Below are 14,793 nucleotides of genomic sequence, written 5' to 3' on the forward strand. Positions count from 1 at the left end.
CCGGTGGTCACGTGGGAAGGGGGGGGGAGAGCGGGAGGCGGCTGCTGAAGCTCCCCTGGGAGCCGCCATTTTCCGTAGGGGGGAGGCCCTCGCTTGCTCTTAAAGTGGCAGCGCCTCTCGCTGAGGGGCGGCTCGGCGGCGACCGCGGCGGGGGGCGGCGGCGGCGGCTCTTGGGTGAGGCCCCGGTTTGGGAGCGGGAGGTTCCGTGGCTGCGGCTGCTGTTCCCTCCGGTCATCGCAGCCGTGGGCAGACTGTCGGGACCGGATCGGATCGGTGCGTGTGTGGGGCCGAGGCCCGGCCCTCGCGGCCCTCCCTCCTCAAAGGGCTGCTCAGAAACCCTCGGAATATCCTCAACGTGCTCTTGGGTTATTAATTGTCAATAATCACGAATAGCTTCCCTTTTTCCCTAATTCGGCGCAGCGGTAAGCTTTAGAGAGCAACCCGGAGTACGTAGCTGGTTCTGATAAATCTGCTGTGAGTAGCCCAGGGTGCTCAGTTGTGGATCTGGCCGTCCGCAGTCAAGGCTTCACAGGTTTAAAATCAAACTGTGTGTTCATCTGGGTGTTTATTCCCTAAGAAGAGCACAGGCTTCTCCTATTCAAACTTCTCTTTGCATCATACTTAGATGCTTACCAGAAAATATAAACTGGAAATCCTGTGTGGTCTTGTTTGTAAACCTCAGAATAAGAACCACTCCTGTTAAAAAGTAGGCTTGATGATGTTACATGCTATCATTTGCATTATTTGGGGAAATCTTGGGCTCAGCTATGGATAAATTTTATGCACAAAAAAAATTAAGAGTGAGAATGGTTATTATATCTGGAAATCTGGGGAGGTCTCATATGAGGAAAATTAATTAGCTGGAAGTTAATCAGGTTCTCCAATTTGTATCTGTTAGGATTACAAATGAAAGCTTGCATGAAACAGCAACTACTAAGATCTGGTCTGAGAATTAGACTTTTAAATGGGGATTCGGTACAGTTCATTGTTTGGTTGGGGCTTTTTTAATTAAAACATTTTAATTAAATTTCTTAATTTTTAATTAAAAAATATTCTGCAAGAAAAAGAACATAGGGCAATTCCAGCACTTGTGTGACAGTCATATTTCCCATGCATGTGCTTCTAGGTTTGACAGCTTAAATACAATCCCTGTCCTAAGAGAAGGTGACCTTTATTCCTAAAGAAAAGTAATTGGTAAGGTCATATCTAGGGTTTTGGAGGCAATGCATATTTCAGCTTGCTGTGTAACGTACCAGTGTGTTAAGTACCCTCAGCTGTAAAATTCTGTAAAAGTTGTCTGAAGCATGAAAGTTTAATTTACTTCACAGCTGTTTTCATTATTTTTCATTATTACTGTATTTTATTATTTGAGGATGAATTAAATGCTTGGTGTTGTACACAGCAAGGAAGAAGAAACATGGTTCTTCCCAGAAAAGGTCAAAGTCCACTTTTTCTATAAGGGCTGTGATCCCTTGACTTCACTGGCTGAACATAACTCATATCAGTTCATGAGGCAAGTGGTGTCGGCTTGAAGTCCAAACGTCCCCTGTCTCCTGCTGACAGTTTTGATAGCAAACAACTTAAACAACGTGCATTTAGTATCTTGTTCTGAATACCTGAGCCTGTGTACAAGTGTTATCAAACTGTTATCAAGTGAAAAACTGAACTGAGAGGCAATTCTCCCTCTTCTACCGCAGCATCCCAGGGGAAGCCTGGCAGGGTTGATGCACTTGCCGAGGTCGCCGTGTTTCCTACCACCAGGAAGTGAGTGAGTGTTGCTCGAGCCCAGCAGCTATGGCAGCCGATGAGAGGGACTACAACCTGACGGAGGAGCAGAAGGCTGTCAAAGCCAAATACCCACCACTCAATAAGAAATATGAATGTGAGTATTTGTAACCTGATCCTGCTGCAGCGTATGTGAGACAGTACAACTGTGAGTGGGAGGGAGGAAAAGGAAGATAGCAGGATATGCTTTTTAGGCACGTGTGGGCTTTATAAATACACCAGTATCGTATGTGTTTAGACTGTGGGATGCATCTGTAGTTGAATTAATGGAGACAAGATATCTACAGTTTTCATTATCACAGATAAATGCCTTTCTTTTTATGGGTGCTAAAGAAATCATGATAGAAATAAATTAGTTACGTCTCACCTTGAAAACTTTCCCCTTTCAAGCTATTTCTTAGCAAGGCAGTACATTTTTCTCTCTCTCTTATATACTGAGAGATATTCAGGAGCATGCATGTTGGTCTTCTGTGTGGTGTTTTTTCTCCTGTATGCACTACTTAAAGATCATTATCTCTCCCTTTCCCCACCCCTGGAATGTCTTCTAAGAACTTGCCAAGCAAGTGGGTGGCAGCCCAAGGGCTAGCTTCAGGCACTCACAGGAGACCATTCCATGTCTGACTTCTCTATTTCATCCGTGTCTGTCGGGAGGGATGGTGCCTATTACTCTCTTAGAATATATAAATTTTTAGGATGCATTCAGATCTGTATTCGATAGCAGTGAAGAAATATGGTGACATATTACAACCGTCATGCTGTTTCCCTAACTGGAAGAGCTTTTATTCTTCTTTTACATCCACTGGAATTTGTTTGCTTTAGAGACCGTTGTTGAGAATCCATTAATAGTGTGTGAACGATCTAAACAGCATCAGAACAATCTTTCGGTTAGTGATCATGGTATGGCATTTATGTTACATCCCAAGTTAGCTCTGTTTCTGCCAACCTGGTATAATTTTGCATTTCTCTCATTCCTCTGAATGAATATAAATGACGTTCATGTAAAGCTTGGTATATGTTTGGGATATTAATTCTACCTTGTTAGTGAAGATTGCCTCCTGTTTTGTGTTATGTACTTTTTTTTTTCTTTCTCATTTTTGCATAATGGGTGTTTTTGGGTGTGGACAGGTATATTTCTTCACTGAGCCAGAAATATTTGCAAATCTCATCCTCGGCATGAATAGTTTTCAGTCTTGCAGACTTCAGCAAAAACTCTTTATTCCCAGTTAAAGTTTCTTTTTATTGCAGTTAACTTGTAGAAGCCTGTTGTGTTACAACAGCCATACCTTGCACACAGGGTTGTACACGTAGGGCACTGACATAATTACATTAAACACTGTTTTTCCACTTGGCAGAAATAATCCAAGATTCACCTGTGCTGACTTTTTCTAATATACTAGAAAATAGATTATCACTGTTTCACATCTGAAAATGAATGCAAAAAGTTATTGTTATAACAACAATATCTGATTTCCTTTTTTTAAATCTAGATTTAAAAAATACTTTTAGTGATGTCATGCCTTTTCTTTTTCCTTCCTCCTCAGATTTGGATCACACAGCAGATGTGCAGTAAGTATGGACAGCTGGGGTTTCTCAATATGACAAATTGATTATTTCTTACACTGCTATAAATTTGGAGTAACTGTCAAAGATTGGTTGCAGATGTACACCTTGTGGAACTCTGAAATGTTACACACTGGGTTTTTTCATGGTCTACTTTGTTTCTGCTCTTGAGAGAGTATAGAGCTACTTTGTTTCTGCTCTTGGGAGACTATAGAACCATATGTTTGATTTCTTTTATAAATGTAACATTCCTATGGTGCTTCTGATTAAGCCTCTTGTTACTTGGAAATGCCTTTTGAAATCTCCTTTTAATCTCTTTCCCCTTAAACCAAATTTCTTCTGAGTAGTCCATTTTTTATATACATCAATTAGGCAAACCAGAAAATAACTTTCTTGTTGTCTGGTAAAACATTTATTTACCATATTCTCCCAAGAAACTCTTCTCACAAACCTCAAGAATTAAAATCTCTGTAATCTGCCCAAGTGCATGGGTATAGAAAAGCAAGTATTTTTGTTCATTCACTTTCTCTGCATTAATTCTTGTGCTCTGATTGCTCACCTGCATAATACTTTGGGATTCTTTTTTGTTGTTGTTGTTGTTATGGTCTGGTATATTATCTCATGTCTTTTCAGGCTACATGCCTGGGGAGACACTTTGGAAGAAGCCTTTGAGCAGTGTGTTATGGCCATGTTTGGCTACATGACTGACACAGAGACTGTGGAGCCTGTGGATACAGTAGAGGTAGAGGCAGAAGGTAAGGCCACGCTGAGTTTTTATATTGGAACTGTATGAACCCTGAGGGAGAAGGGTACCAAAATTTTGAATTTTACGTGTAGTGTTGTTGCAGTTAATCAAAATCTAATCAAGCATCACTAATCTGAATCGTCTAATAGTGCAGAAGCTGTACATCTGATGTACTCTTAAAACATTGGGTTGTTCTTGCTGAGACAATCAACTGACTACCTGCTTTGCTTTAACCGTGCAGGACATGACATGTTGTCTCTTCTCTTCCACTTCTTGGATGAGTGGCTGTATAAATTCAGTGCTAATGAGTTTTTTATACCCAGGGTAAGTGTTCTGTTTTGATCTTTTCCCATTTGTAGGTTGAGGATATTCTCTGATAACACCAGCTGTGAACACAGTGTTATTTTAGGGAAAAAAAAAAAAAGGGACACAATGGATCACTTAACCACAACACATGGAGAATTGAAAATACCAGGGCAGAAAGATTTGAGAAACAAATTGTTAAGCTTTGTTACCACAAGCACCAGTTATTAGCTGCTATTATATGGTAGGGGCAGCTCTGCTGCCTTTGTGTTCCAAGTAGCAGTGTATCTCTTTGAGGCTGCTCAGATTCTCTGGGTTTAGATTCCATCTAAACAGTGAAATACAACTCTTGTAAATGGGATTTACTGAGAACTTCCGCCTGAAGATAGATGTTACTGACATATTTCTCTCACTTTCTCTGCAGGAGGTGAAAGTGCTTTACATTGACCGAATGCAATTCAAAATAAGATCAATTGGGTGAGCTTCAACAATCAGCTGAGTAATTAATGTCCTTACTGAAAACACACATATTGCCTTCAGAGCAGCCACTCTGAAGTGCTGTGATGTGCTGGAGTTCACTGATGCTTTCTAAAAAGTGGATTACGGACTTCCTTTTCTCTTCCTTTGAGGCTTCAAATTAAAATCTCACTGTCCTATGCTTATCAATTAAACTAATTATAACATTTGGTAAATACTACCAAAATTCCAACCACCTCTCTTCTTTTTTCCTTTAAAGGTGGGGAGAAGAGTTCTCTTTACCCAAACACCCGCAGGTATGCAGTGGTTCATCTGTACATCTTTTACATTTTAGTGGTAGGATGGGGAGGTGTGGTGTCTTTAAATCAGACCTTTGAGTTCTCAAGAGATCAAAGCATAAATGTATCTGAATGGTATCACAGGCACTAAACTTAAGATCTCACTTTCTGCTTGTTTTTTGTGAATGTGTTCCTGAAACCGTTGACCTGAGCATCTGATGCTTTCTCAGCGCTAGCAAAAGTCAACATTTGGCTTTCTTTTTGTGATGCTGATAAAACAGTAAACCAATCTATATTCAGAATGTGTACATGGGTTTGGGTTTCACAGTATTACCACAGCATTTTGCTTAGTCAGTTTTTGCTGATTTTTTTTTCCCCCTAAAGCATTGCTAGAAGCAAATCCTTATCTCCCTGCCAACTCTTTAGCTGTGTCAGTATAAGCATAGCAAATGTTGATGTTCTGTCAGAGGTAAGAGGAGGAATTTGTAGTATTCAAGAGGCAATAAAATAAGGGAAGAGTTACTTACTCACTATTTGGCCTGGCCAAGTCATTGCCATTAGTGTGCCAACTTACTCATCAGAACAAATACAGCTTTTTAAGAAGAACTGTTAAACTGGATAGCATTTGTAGAAGGCAGTAAGTACTGTGTATTATTGTGAACTGCTACAAGGGATGTAATTTGGAAAATCCATGCTTCTATGTCTTTTCTTTCTAGGGCACAGAGGTCAAAGCCATAACTTACTCGGCAATGCAGATCTGTGAAGATGAAAAGCCGGAAGTCTTTGTCATCATTGATATTTAAAACAAGAAAAGTGTGGAAAGTGTGGTCGAGTGGATACTTGTCACTGGCTGGCAAAAATCCCTTGAAAACTGTAATCCATGTGAAAGTAACTAAGGAATTGGCCAATTCAAGTCATAAATTGAAGGGAATATTGTGAGGAATGTCAGCCTCTGTTTTGACTTGAGGATGGTGAGATAGAGAAATACCTGCATGCCGGGAGAAAAAGAACTAGCTGTTGAGAGGAAGAGTTGTGGGGATTGAAAGTCCCTCAGGAATGCTAGTAGTCAGCTGTTAAGGCTGATATATGTGTTACGTGCTATATGAACTAAGTAGGTAAATTAATGGAGCTGCTATCTAAAATACTATCTTTTTGCTGGGTGGCAGGAGATATAGTAATCTACATTATTTCATTTGCAGATTCTAATTCTGAGGTGATACCACTCTTCCATATTATATAAAGGGTCCAAAATGTCTATAGTGGGTTGGATTTAATGCAGAAAAAGTTCTGACCATGCAAAGGTCACCAAAGAAATTACACCAGTTAAAAAAACCACCACCACACCTTCCAGACTACTTTAAAAAAAAAAGTCATGCCAGCAGGTGGTGCTGAATTGCTGTAAATAAATTTCAATATGAACTCTGAAAGCATGGGACCATGTGCATGGGATCCTAGTAGCACCTATTATCACTCTCAAAATTAGGCTGCTTTGCTGCCATGGTAGAAGGGGATTCACTGGACTCTGTGGGTTCACTACTAACTGTCTTTTGAAAGCTAATTCTCTTTTAGAAAAAGCAGACGATTCAGATCAGCTTCTCTAGCTTCCTTTAGAAAGGACAATACAGACAATCCTTTTATGTCAAAGGATCATGGATTTCACCGAATCAAAATTAATCAAAAATAATCAAAAGTGTATTTTGTTTTAAATCACTGGACAGTAAATGTGTATTACCTGCCATGGCTACTTAAATGTGAGAGGGGCACAGTAAGGGACAGTCAGTGCTGGACTGACCTGCTTTTTTTATTGTAAATGCTACGGGTGCCTCACCTCTGCAGGTACTGTCTCATCTTTATTTTATTGTAAAGTCATTTTAAATAGATCTGGTTTTATTTCCATATTGTGAAGATCGAGGGATAAAATCCCTCTTATTTTTCGAAAAAGCTTCGATGCTGAAATAAAACTTGACTGAAAGCATTAACGGGTTTGTGTGCGAATAATTCTGGCCAGTACGCTTTGCTCTCTGCTAAGGCGAACAGACTTTTTAATAAATAAGAACAGCGATAGGCCTATCTGATGGTATAAAAAGAGGTATGATTTTTACACACTGGGTTTTCCTCCCTCCTCAGGAGAAGCCCCAGGGCCCCAGCACAGGCCCAGCACAGTGCCTGGCCAGACACAGCAGCGCTGCAGAGGGACAGCGAGGCTTGCGCCCGCCTGCCGGCGTTCCTCGAAATGGACGACTCCGGGCCCTCCCCCGGCACGGCGGGCCACGGCTCCCGCCGGGAGGTGAGGGCCGCGGCGGGCGGCAGCTCCCCCCGGCGCCGCGGCCCCTCAGCCGGGCAGAGCGCGGCTACCGCCCCCTCACCGGCAGGGTTGGCACCTCATTGGCTGGCTGGGTCAAGCGACTGGGATTAGCCAATCAGGCGTCGAGTTGAGGCGGCTTTGTTCTCTCCGCAGAGCCGGAGGCGGCAGCCGGGGCCGCTGAGGAGATGGCGCTGGGGCTGAAGGGCGGTGGCGGGGGAGTCCTCTCCTTTTGCCCAGCCCTCTAAAATGGGAGAAGAGAAATTTATGTAGTTAAAATGTAACTTTGTAGAAGTGCTGAGATGTCCTGCGTATACCATCAGTCACCGGCTGTAGGAACACAGTAGAATGCTCTGCTTTTAGAAACAGTGATAGGAGCTTGCCAGAAAAACACTTGGAATTAATTTAAGTAAGTGTTAATCATCTATTTTTTATTTCAGTATTAAGTACCCACTATAAAATAGACTTTAAATTCTCCTTGTTCCATTTACACAGCTGTGGGAGTGACAGGTTTCAGCTAGTGTTTACTGGAAGTCGTATTATCTCACTGCATTACAGAAGCCCAATGACTGGCTGTAGTCTCACGGAGCTGAGGCCTACTGAGACAACTACCTGAAAGTAGTTAATTAAAAAACATGCCTGAACTGCAAACCTTTCTTTTATTTCTGTTAGTTGAGCAAGTTCTGTAGTGACTTTGAGTGCATCTCTGTGGGATCAGGTAGATGTGGGAGTGGCTGTTCAAGCAGCCAGATTCAAAGAACACAGGATTCACAGGACTACTAGACTTGTAGAGGCATTTGCCAAAAGATTCTGTTGATGCAAGAAGTTTAGATGAGTTTAAGGGTAGAGTGGTGAAGTACTTGGAAAAGATAGGCATTGGTGATTACTAAATGTACAAATCCCAAATTAAGAAAATCCTCTAAACTGAAAATGGCTGGAGTTTGGGAGAACATTAGGGAATTATTATACAGGCTTGCCTTGTTCTCCCTTTTCCCTCGGTATCTGTTAATGGCAACTATTGGAGACAGGGAGAATCTTGATGTGAATCAATATAGCTGTTCTCAAATTCTCTACAGGGAATTTTTGCTTGCTTGGCAGTAACCTCAGGCTACAGATTCTGCTAACAGGAAAGGAAATGCAGCATAAAATGAGACATGAGACCAAACAGTGGCTCTTTATCAAGAGTACCTACTGGGAATGCCATTCTCTGCTCTCAGACAGAATGTTTCTTCTATACATTCTCCCTAAGATTTTTTTTATGTTAGTACTAAGCATTTTCAGTTTCTCTAGAAAGTGGAGGTTCTCTGACCCAAATGACTGGGAAAAAAATATAATGACTAAAAAAGTTTAAGAGACTCCAGAATTACAAAGGTTGCTTAAACTCTAAGGGAAACTGTCCTTTCTAAAGTAGCTCCATGATCTAAATCACAGGTGTCACACTGAAATTAAAGGAACTTGTCCTCTTTATTCTATTGGCACGAGATAGACAGGAGTTTAAGCAAATCTTGCACCAGTCCTGAAAAAAAAAAATGGAAAAAAACTGACAACTGTGCTTCCAGTGATGGCACTTTTATTTCTTTGGGACCACATTAGTGTGTCTCTGTACGGCACGTGTATTCTTTTAAAACTTCTCATGCTTTTCTGAATGATAAGAAGCAGTAAGCTCACCCAGGAAACAAAGCTCTTGTAAATAGGTTCTTCAACAGGAAGAATTCCATTTGTTTTCTTTACTCCTTTCTTTTGAAGTTTCTGATGTGTATATACATGTTAATTACAGTGTCAACAAAAACGTGGTTTACATTTCTTAACTGCTTACTGTAGTAAGACTTTTTCAAAGCAAATTATCAATATTGGTTTTTAAAAAATCTATATAATATAGAATCTTTGTAGAACTGTAAAGTGGTTCACACTTTCATTATGAACAGGAGTTCTGAGCAAGTCTTTGTAATATAGATCAATTCTTCTAAATAGTTTCTAGATAATAAGTACTTTCTGGATTACATTTAGAAGCAGTTACACTGTTGCATGTCTGCAAGTACAAAAAAAAAATTGCTTGTAGTCCATATTTTACTGCTCATTATAGAATTTTAGCAATATTTAATTTGAATGAAGGTAATAAACCAGCATTAGTTGGTGGGACACAAGTAATTTAATCTTGAGTACAACAGTAACGAATATACAAATATATCTACCTAAGATTTGGTTTCACCTTTTCATCTACCTCATCTGGAGTATCATCATTAACATGTCGGACAACCAGATTATACGGTTCCTCCTCCATCGTCTCTTCATCTGATTTCTGTTCCTCCTCTGAAGCCCATTTGGAACGTTTGTTTCCCATGGAGGAGACAGGAGAATGTTCTGCATCTAAGTCGTCAGGGATGCTATCAAAATTAGCTTCTGCCAGACACTTATGGCACAGTCTGTAGCGTCTCGTTCCTTGCTGAACAACACATCCTGTTAGTTCAGTTACGTGATGCTTGCATTTTCTGCAGATCAGTTTGCAAGCTTGATGTATCTAAAGAGATTTAAAATTTGAAAATGTCAGTGTTCACCCAAAAGCAGATTTAAAAATTTTTTTTAGAAAACGAAAATTGAATTAATCATTCTAAAAAATGAAATTTAAAACATAATTTGCCAATTTAAATAAATAATTAAGGTTGATGTGCAGCTAGGAAGCTTTTCTGGTATTAGTTCTGGAAATGACTGAACAGCTGGTACCAATGGCATCCTGTGTTTTTTTTCCTAGGCTGAATCTCCGATTGAAATGGCGTACCGTTTGGAAGTGGTTACGTAAATGCTCTAGTCGGGTGAACCTTTTCCCGCACACTTCGCATGGGTACGGTCGCTCCCCTGTGTGACACCGAAGATGTCGCTTCAGGTCTGCGCGTCGTTTCACCGTGTGCGTACAGAAGGGGCATTTGAATCGCATCCGAGGTAGGTCATCTGCTACAGAAAAACACAGGTAAAATGTCAAATAGCAGTAGCCTCTCTTCATGTAGTAGATTGATTATTTTTCAGCTTAGATAAGCCATTCATTTTTCCTCTGGTCTGTCACAAATAGGAAAAATCCCATAATATAATCCCCCAAACCCAGTATTTCTCATTGAACATGCTGAACAGTCATTTGATAGCGTATTCTTTCTTACTCAGGGTATTTTTTAGATATACAGATGATCATAAATACACAGCTGTTATATATAGTCATTGTATCTGACTCTTCCATCGGCTAACAGTTCATAGCTTTGACACTTATAATCTATGTAATATACTGGGATGCCCAAAGTCTTAAAAATATGCAATTATAATAAAATAGAGGTACATGAATTTCCAAGGGAACGCACATAAGGATACACCTGTCAACTTTATTCCATCACCACAGGCATACGCTGTCAGTCCATCAAGAGTTTAGATGCTTTATGTAGTGTGGCCAAACAGTCATGAAGCTTGGGCTGGTTTAGACCTTAAAGGAAATGCAGCGTCCTGCCCGTGACAGGACCTCCTCTTGTGATGGACTTAGGTTGAATGCCTCTATTGCTGCCAGGTGTTGGGGACATTACAAGAGAAATTCAGTCCTTCAGGTCCCCAAGTCAATGACAGCTCTTGAGGCTTCATTAAAGTCCACTTGGGTCCAAATAATCTGGAACGTATTGTTTTAACTTTACAGAATACCTGAGTCAAGCTCTCTGATGCTAATTCTCATGCCCTGTTCTAGCTTCAGAGTTTCTCATTCTGCTAGGCACTATAATTGAGTAGATCAAGAAAATAATCGGCAACTCTAGGCATCATTTTGGTTTTCATGCAGCCATGCAAATTCTCTCCAAAAGATCATCTGATTCTTCCAAATAAAGACAAACTTTGCAAAAACGCATGTATTTTTTACCTTCGTTCCAACTACCCATTATACCTAAAATTGCGGGCACTGAGGTGGTCAGTTCTTCTGCCTTTAATTCCATGAACTCAGGAGTTCTTGAAAGTTCTTGTTCTAGCTGAGCAACAGTCCACCTCTTTGGTATCACTTCTGATTCGTGATTATATCTGTAATCATCATGATCAACGTTATTCTCGGCATTGAATTCATCCTCCTCTCTAACCTGAGAGATGTGGCTGGGATCCGACGCACTGCAACCTCCGCTGGCCCGCTCAACTTTGTTCGATTTATACTGCACAAAATCACGGGTCTGTGACAGCCCGAGGTGCTTTCGGCGCTTTCTCGTTGAGGCCTGTTTTCTGCCTCTTTTCGATAGCTGTGTTTCTGCCTGCTGAAGAATCACCTGTGAGGATAGGTAGCTGCTGTAACTGCTCCAGGAATTTTCATTCACTGTATTAGCCTTTTCTTCTGGGATTGAATAGGAACGCCTGGGGTTGCTCTTTGCTTTCCTTCTTGACCGATAAAGTGATGGACGCACAGGTTCACTGTTTGTACTTTTGGCTGAAAGGCTGAGGTAATGATCCTTCTCCTTTTCGTTAATATCCAGCGAGGACTTAATGAACGTCTTACAGACATTGAGAATATCTGTCATCTGCAGGTAGCTAGCAGCTGACATTACTTCAATCACATTTTGACCGGTTAAAGACAATATACCCGAATACACAAAGTCCAGGATAACCATAAATGTCTCTGGAGAAAAGACCTCAAAAGTAGCTATTGTTGGCTGACTCGTCTCCTTCGAGCTCTGCGAAAGGAGCATTTTGAAATAGCCACTGCTGGCAAACAGCACATTGCGATGTGCTTTAAAGACCTTTCCCTCAACCAGGATATTGCAGTCACAGAACAAGTCTTGCTTCCGCTGTTCGTTTAGCTGCTCTAGGAGGTGAAACTGGTGGGAAGAAATCTCCATTCCAGTCAGGGAGTAAGAGGAAGGCTTGCTCTAAAGTAAAAAACCAAGTATAATCATGACAATCTAAACCAATGTTGTTGAATCCTATTTTAAAGATATGAGCTCGATTTTTAAAGACATGAACATCGTGTGTGTATCTCCAAACTCCCTGCAGTCCCTACCCCGCGTAATAAATAACACGAGGGAAGAAACAACTCTAGAAGAGGTGAAAAGATGTGTCAGCGGGATTCCTGCTTATCCTAAAAAATTTAAGATTACATCGACGAAGACGAGAACGGTCCACAAACAGAGAAAAAGCCCTTGGCCCCCCCCTTCCCCCCCCCCCCCCCGCCGTGGGGAGGCCACAGCTGCCGAGAGCCGCCGCGCCTTGAGCCCCCCAGCTGTGGGCGCAGCCTGGGCCGCCTGCCCCGGCATTGGCGGAGGCCGCCGTCACTCAGCCGCACGCCCGACCCGATTGGTCGCTCGACCACCGGCAGCCCGGGACGCCCGACGGCGCCGGACCCGCCCGCCAAAGCGCCGAGGCGCCTCCCGGCTCCGCGGGCTGCCGCCCCCGCTCCCGCCGCCGGGACCGCAGCGCCAGCGCCCGCCAGCGCTCCGGCCGGCCCCGCGCTCCCCTCCGACGGGCCGGGAAGGGACGGGCCGGGCCGGGCGCGCAGCCCGCAGCCGCCCGCCTTAGCGGAGCCCCGGCTGCCGCTCCGCCGGCTCCGCGGGGAGCTCCCCGCCACGCTGCCGCCGCCGCCCGGTGCCGGGCGCCCGGCGTGGCCCGAGCCGCTCCCGGCCCGGCTGCCCGCAGCCTCCCCGCGCTGGCAGCGCCCCCGCCGCCCCCGTGCGCGGCCCCTCTCGCCGCGCACCCGCCGCCCGCTCCCGCGCAGCCCTTTGTTGCCGCGCCTGGCTCCTGCCAGCCGCGCCCGGGGCTGCAAATGGCGCCCGCCGAGGACGCGGTGCAGCCCCGGGAGCGAGCGGCTGCGAGGGGCGGCTGCCAGCGGGGCCGCCGCCCGCGGGCCCCGGCGCCCGCGGAGCCTGCGGAGCCCGCGGCCGTGCCTCGGTGCCCCTCGCAGCAAGGCTCGCTCCGGGGCCGTTTCCGCCCCCGAATCCCGGCGCCCTGCCTGGCCTGCCGGCGTGCGGGAGCCGCCACTCACCGGCTGGGTCCTGCGGGCGGCTGCCGCCGAGCCGAGGGGAGCGGGCGGTGGATGCGGGGTCCCGGGCCCCGCGTCGGGGCTCGCCGTGGCTGAAGGCGACGCGCCGGTCCCGCAGCCCCGAGCCCTGGAAGCCCGAACGTGAGAGAAACAAAAGGTATTTGCTGACGTGGGCGTTGGACAGAGACGCCCGAGGGCTGGGGACACAATTAAAGGGGCAACGCACCGATTGCAGGCGCAGCCCAGCGGCTTCCTCGGCCTGATCGCCCTGCAGCCGGGGCTGCTCGCCTCTTCCCACTCCCACATGCTGCCCGGGAGGCCCACCACCCTAACACAGACAATGCATTGCTATTGTTAAAGGCCAATCTAGATATCTTTGTGTGTGAAAGAAAGGCGCCACCTGAATGGGAAATAACTGTAGTTTTGTGGCATGGGATATATTACATTGCTCAGTATAACAGCATTTTTATAACAGGGAAGTTTTCTGTTAAAACAATGGAAATAATCCTAATCCAAAGTACTGCAAGCAGGAATGCAATATGTCAGAATGTCTTTTTTTTCCCTTCTGTGTGGAAGGAGAAAATCAAATCAGGATGCCCATTAGAAGACAAGACACTTTCAATATTGTGCCTGTCAGAAGATGAGACAGATTCCATCTTGTTCCTCTAGATCATTTTGAGAAAGAACCTCTGCAGGTCATCTGGCACAATCTCCTCAAAGCAGGCTCAGTTAGAACACAGTAAAAGAACAGTTCTCATTTGCACAGTAAAAAGTGTCAGGTTGGAGTGTGTCAGAGAGCTTCATTAGTGTTTAAGTTAGTACAACAGCTAAACCAAGACATGGAAATCTTTTTCCTGCCATTCCTCTGTTTTTCCTTTTTTTTTTTTTTTGTTCTGTGTTGCTACTATATTTAAAATTCTTGAAGCACAAAGTAAGATGTCTTTCTGCATTTCAAGAGTTAAATCTGATCAAACATGCTAACTCCAGTGTGGGTGGTTTTCTAATTTAAACAGTATAGAAAATATTTAACTAAATTGTATTATAAGCTTTTCTAAGTTTCTTATCAAATTATACCCATCACTGAACAGACATACAGGCTGTTGGTACAGATTTATACCTAATGGGAAAATTACATTGAAAGTCTTGATGTTTATAAGATCCTTTTCTTCAAAACTCAACCTTTTGGCTGGAATTAGAGAAATTTTCTTCTATTTCTTTCTTGTATGTGTTGCCTTCCAACTAATAGTAACCTTCTAGTTGACTTCTGACTTTCCTGAGATGTTCCAGAAAAATCAAGCAGGTGTTGGAATGCCTCTACTAAAATATTGAACTACTCTTAGAATCCTGCTGTACTTAGTCATGTAGA

At 43.6% G+C, this 14,793-nt stretch overlaps 2 protein-coding genes across 6 annotated transcripts; one reads left to right on the forward strand and one right to left on the reverse strand.

Moving 5' to 3' along the window:
- The first annotated feature begins 44 nt into the window (after positions 1 to 44).
- On the forward strand, positions 45 to 7,123 carry ZBTB8OS (zinc finger and BTB domain containing 8 opposite strand). 2 transcript variants are annotated; one of them, XM_033003249.2, is made up of 8 exons: positions 45 to 174; positions 1,698 to 1,882; positions 3,327 to 3,351; positions 3,979 to 4,100; positions 4,332 to 4,414; positions 4,818 to 4,870; positions 5,130 to 5,166; positions 5,865 to 7,123. In XM_033003249.2, the coding sequence occupies exons 2-8, from the start codon at positions 1,795 to 1,797 to the stop codon at positions 5,949 to 5,951; spliced, it is 495 nt and encodes a 164-aa protein (XP_032859140.1). In that variant the 5' UTR covers positions 45 to 174; positions 1,698 to 1,794; the 3' UTR covers positions 5,952 to 7,123. The 2 variants fall into 2 exon arrangements, with proteins under 2 accessions (XP_032859140.1, XP_032859141.1); XM_033003250.2 differs by having other exon boundaries at positions 161 to 273.
- A 43-nt stretch (positions 7,124 to 7,166) lies between these two features.
- LOC104356259 (zinc finger and BTB domain-containing protein 8A) lies at positions 7,167 to 14,793 on the reverse strand. Of its 4 annotated transcripts, none has more exons than XM_042793912.1 (5): positions 13,431 to 14,793; positions 11,358 to 12,321; positions 10,227 to 10,399; positions 9,643 to 9,968; positions 7,167 to 7,694 (listed from the first exon to the last, which is right to left on the reverse strand). In XM_042793912.1, exons 1-5 carry the CDS (start codon positions 13,731 to 13,733, stop codon positions 7,547 to 7,549), a joined length of 1,914 nt encoding a protein of 637 aa, XP_042649846.1. In that variant the 5' UTR covers positions 13,734 to 14,793; the 3' UTR covers positions 7,167 to 7,546. The 4 variants fall into 4 exon arrangements, with proteins under 4 accessions (XP_042649846.1, XP_042649845.1, XP_042649847.1 ...); XM_042793911.1 differs by having other exon boundaries at positions 10,227 to 10,396; positions 11,334 to 12,321; XM_042793913.1 differs by having other exon boundaries at positions 9,672 to 9,968; positions 11,334 to 12,321.

This window comes from Tyto alba, unplaced genomic scaffold (assembly GCF_018691265.1).
Source record: "Tyto alba isolate M040663 unplaced genomic scaffold, T.alba_DEE_v4.0 Super-Scaffold_20, whole genome shotgun sequence".
Classification (NCBI taxonomy): Eukaryota; Metazoa; Chordata; class Aves; order Strigiformes; family Tytonidae; genus Tyto; species Tyto alba.

Excerpts from the sequence above, each read along its gene's own strand:
- ZBTB8OS (XM_033003249.2), top strand. The coding sequence starts at position 1,795 with ATGGCAGCCGATGAGAGGGACTACAACCTGACGGAGGAGCAGAAGGCT. Across the intron at positions 4,101-4,331 it reads AGTAGAGGTAGAGGCAGAAG|GACATGACATGTTGTCTCTT; the intron begins GTAAGGCCACGC and ends TTAACCGTGCAG. Across the intron at positions 4,415-4,817 it reads ATGAGTTTTTTATACCCAGG|GAGGTGAAAGTGCTTTACAT; the intron begins GTAAGTGTTCTG and ends CTTTCTCTGCAG.
- LOC104356259 (XM_033003242.2), bottom strand. The coding sequence starts at position 13,733 with ATGTGGGAGTGGGAAGAGGCGAGCAGCCCCGGCTGCAGGGCGATCAGG. Across the intron at positions 12,322-13,430 it reads CCGCCCGCAGGACCCAGCCG|AGCAAGCCTTCCTCTTACTC; the intron begins GTGAGTGGCGGC and ends TTTTTACTTTAG. Across the intron at positions 9,969-10,226 it reads TACGTAACCACTTCCAAACG|ATACATCAAGCTTGCAAACT; the intron begins GTACGCCATTTC and ends AAATCTCTTTAG.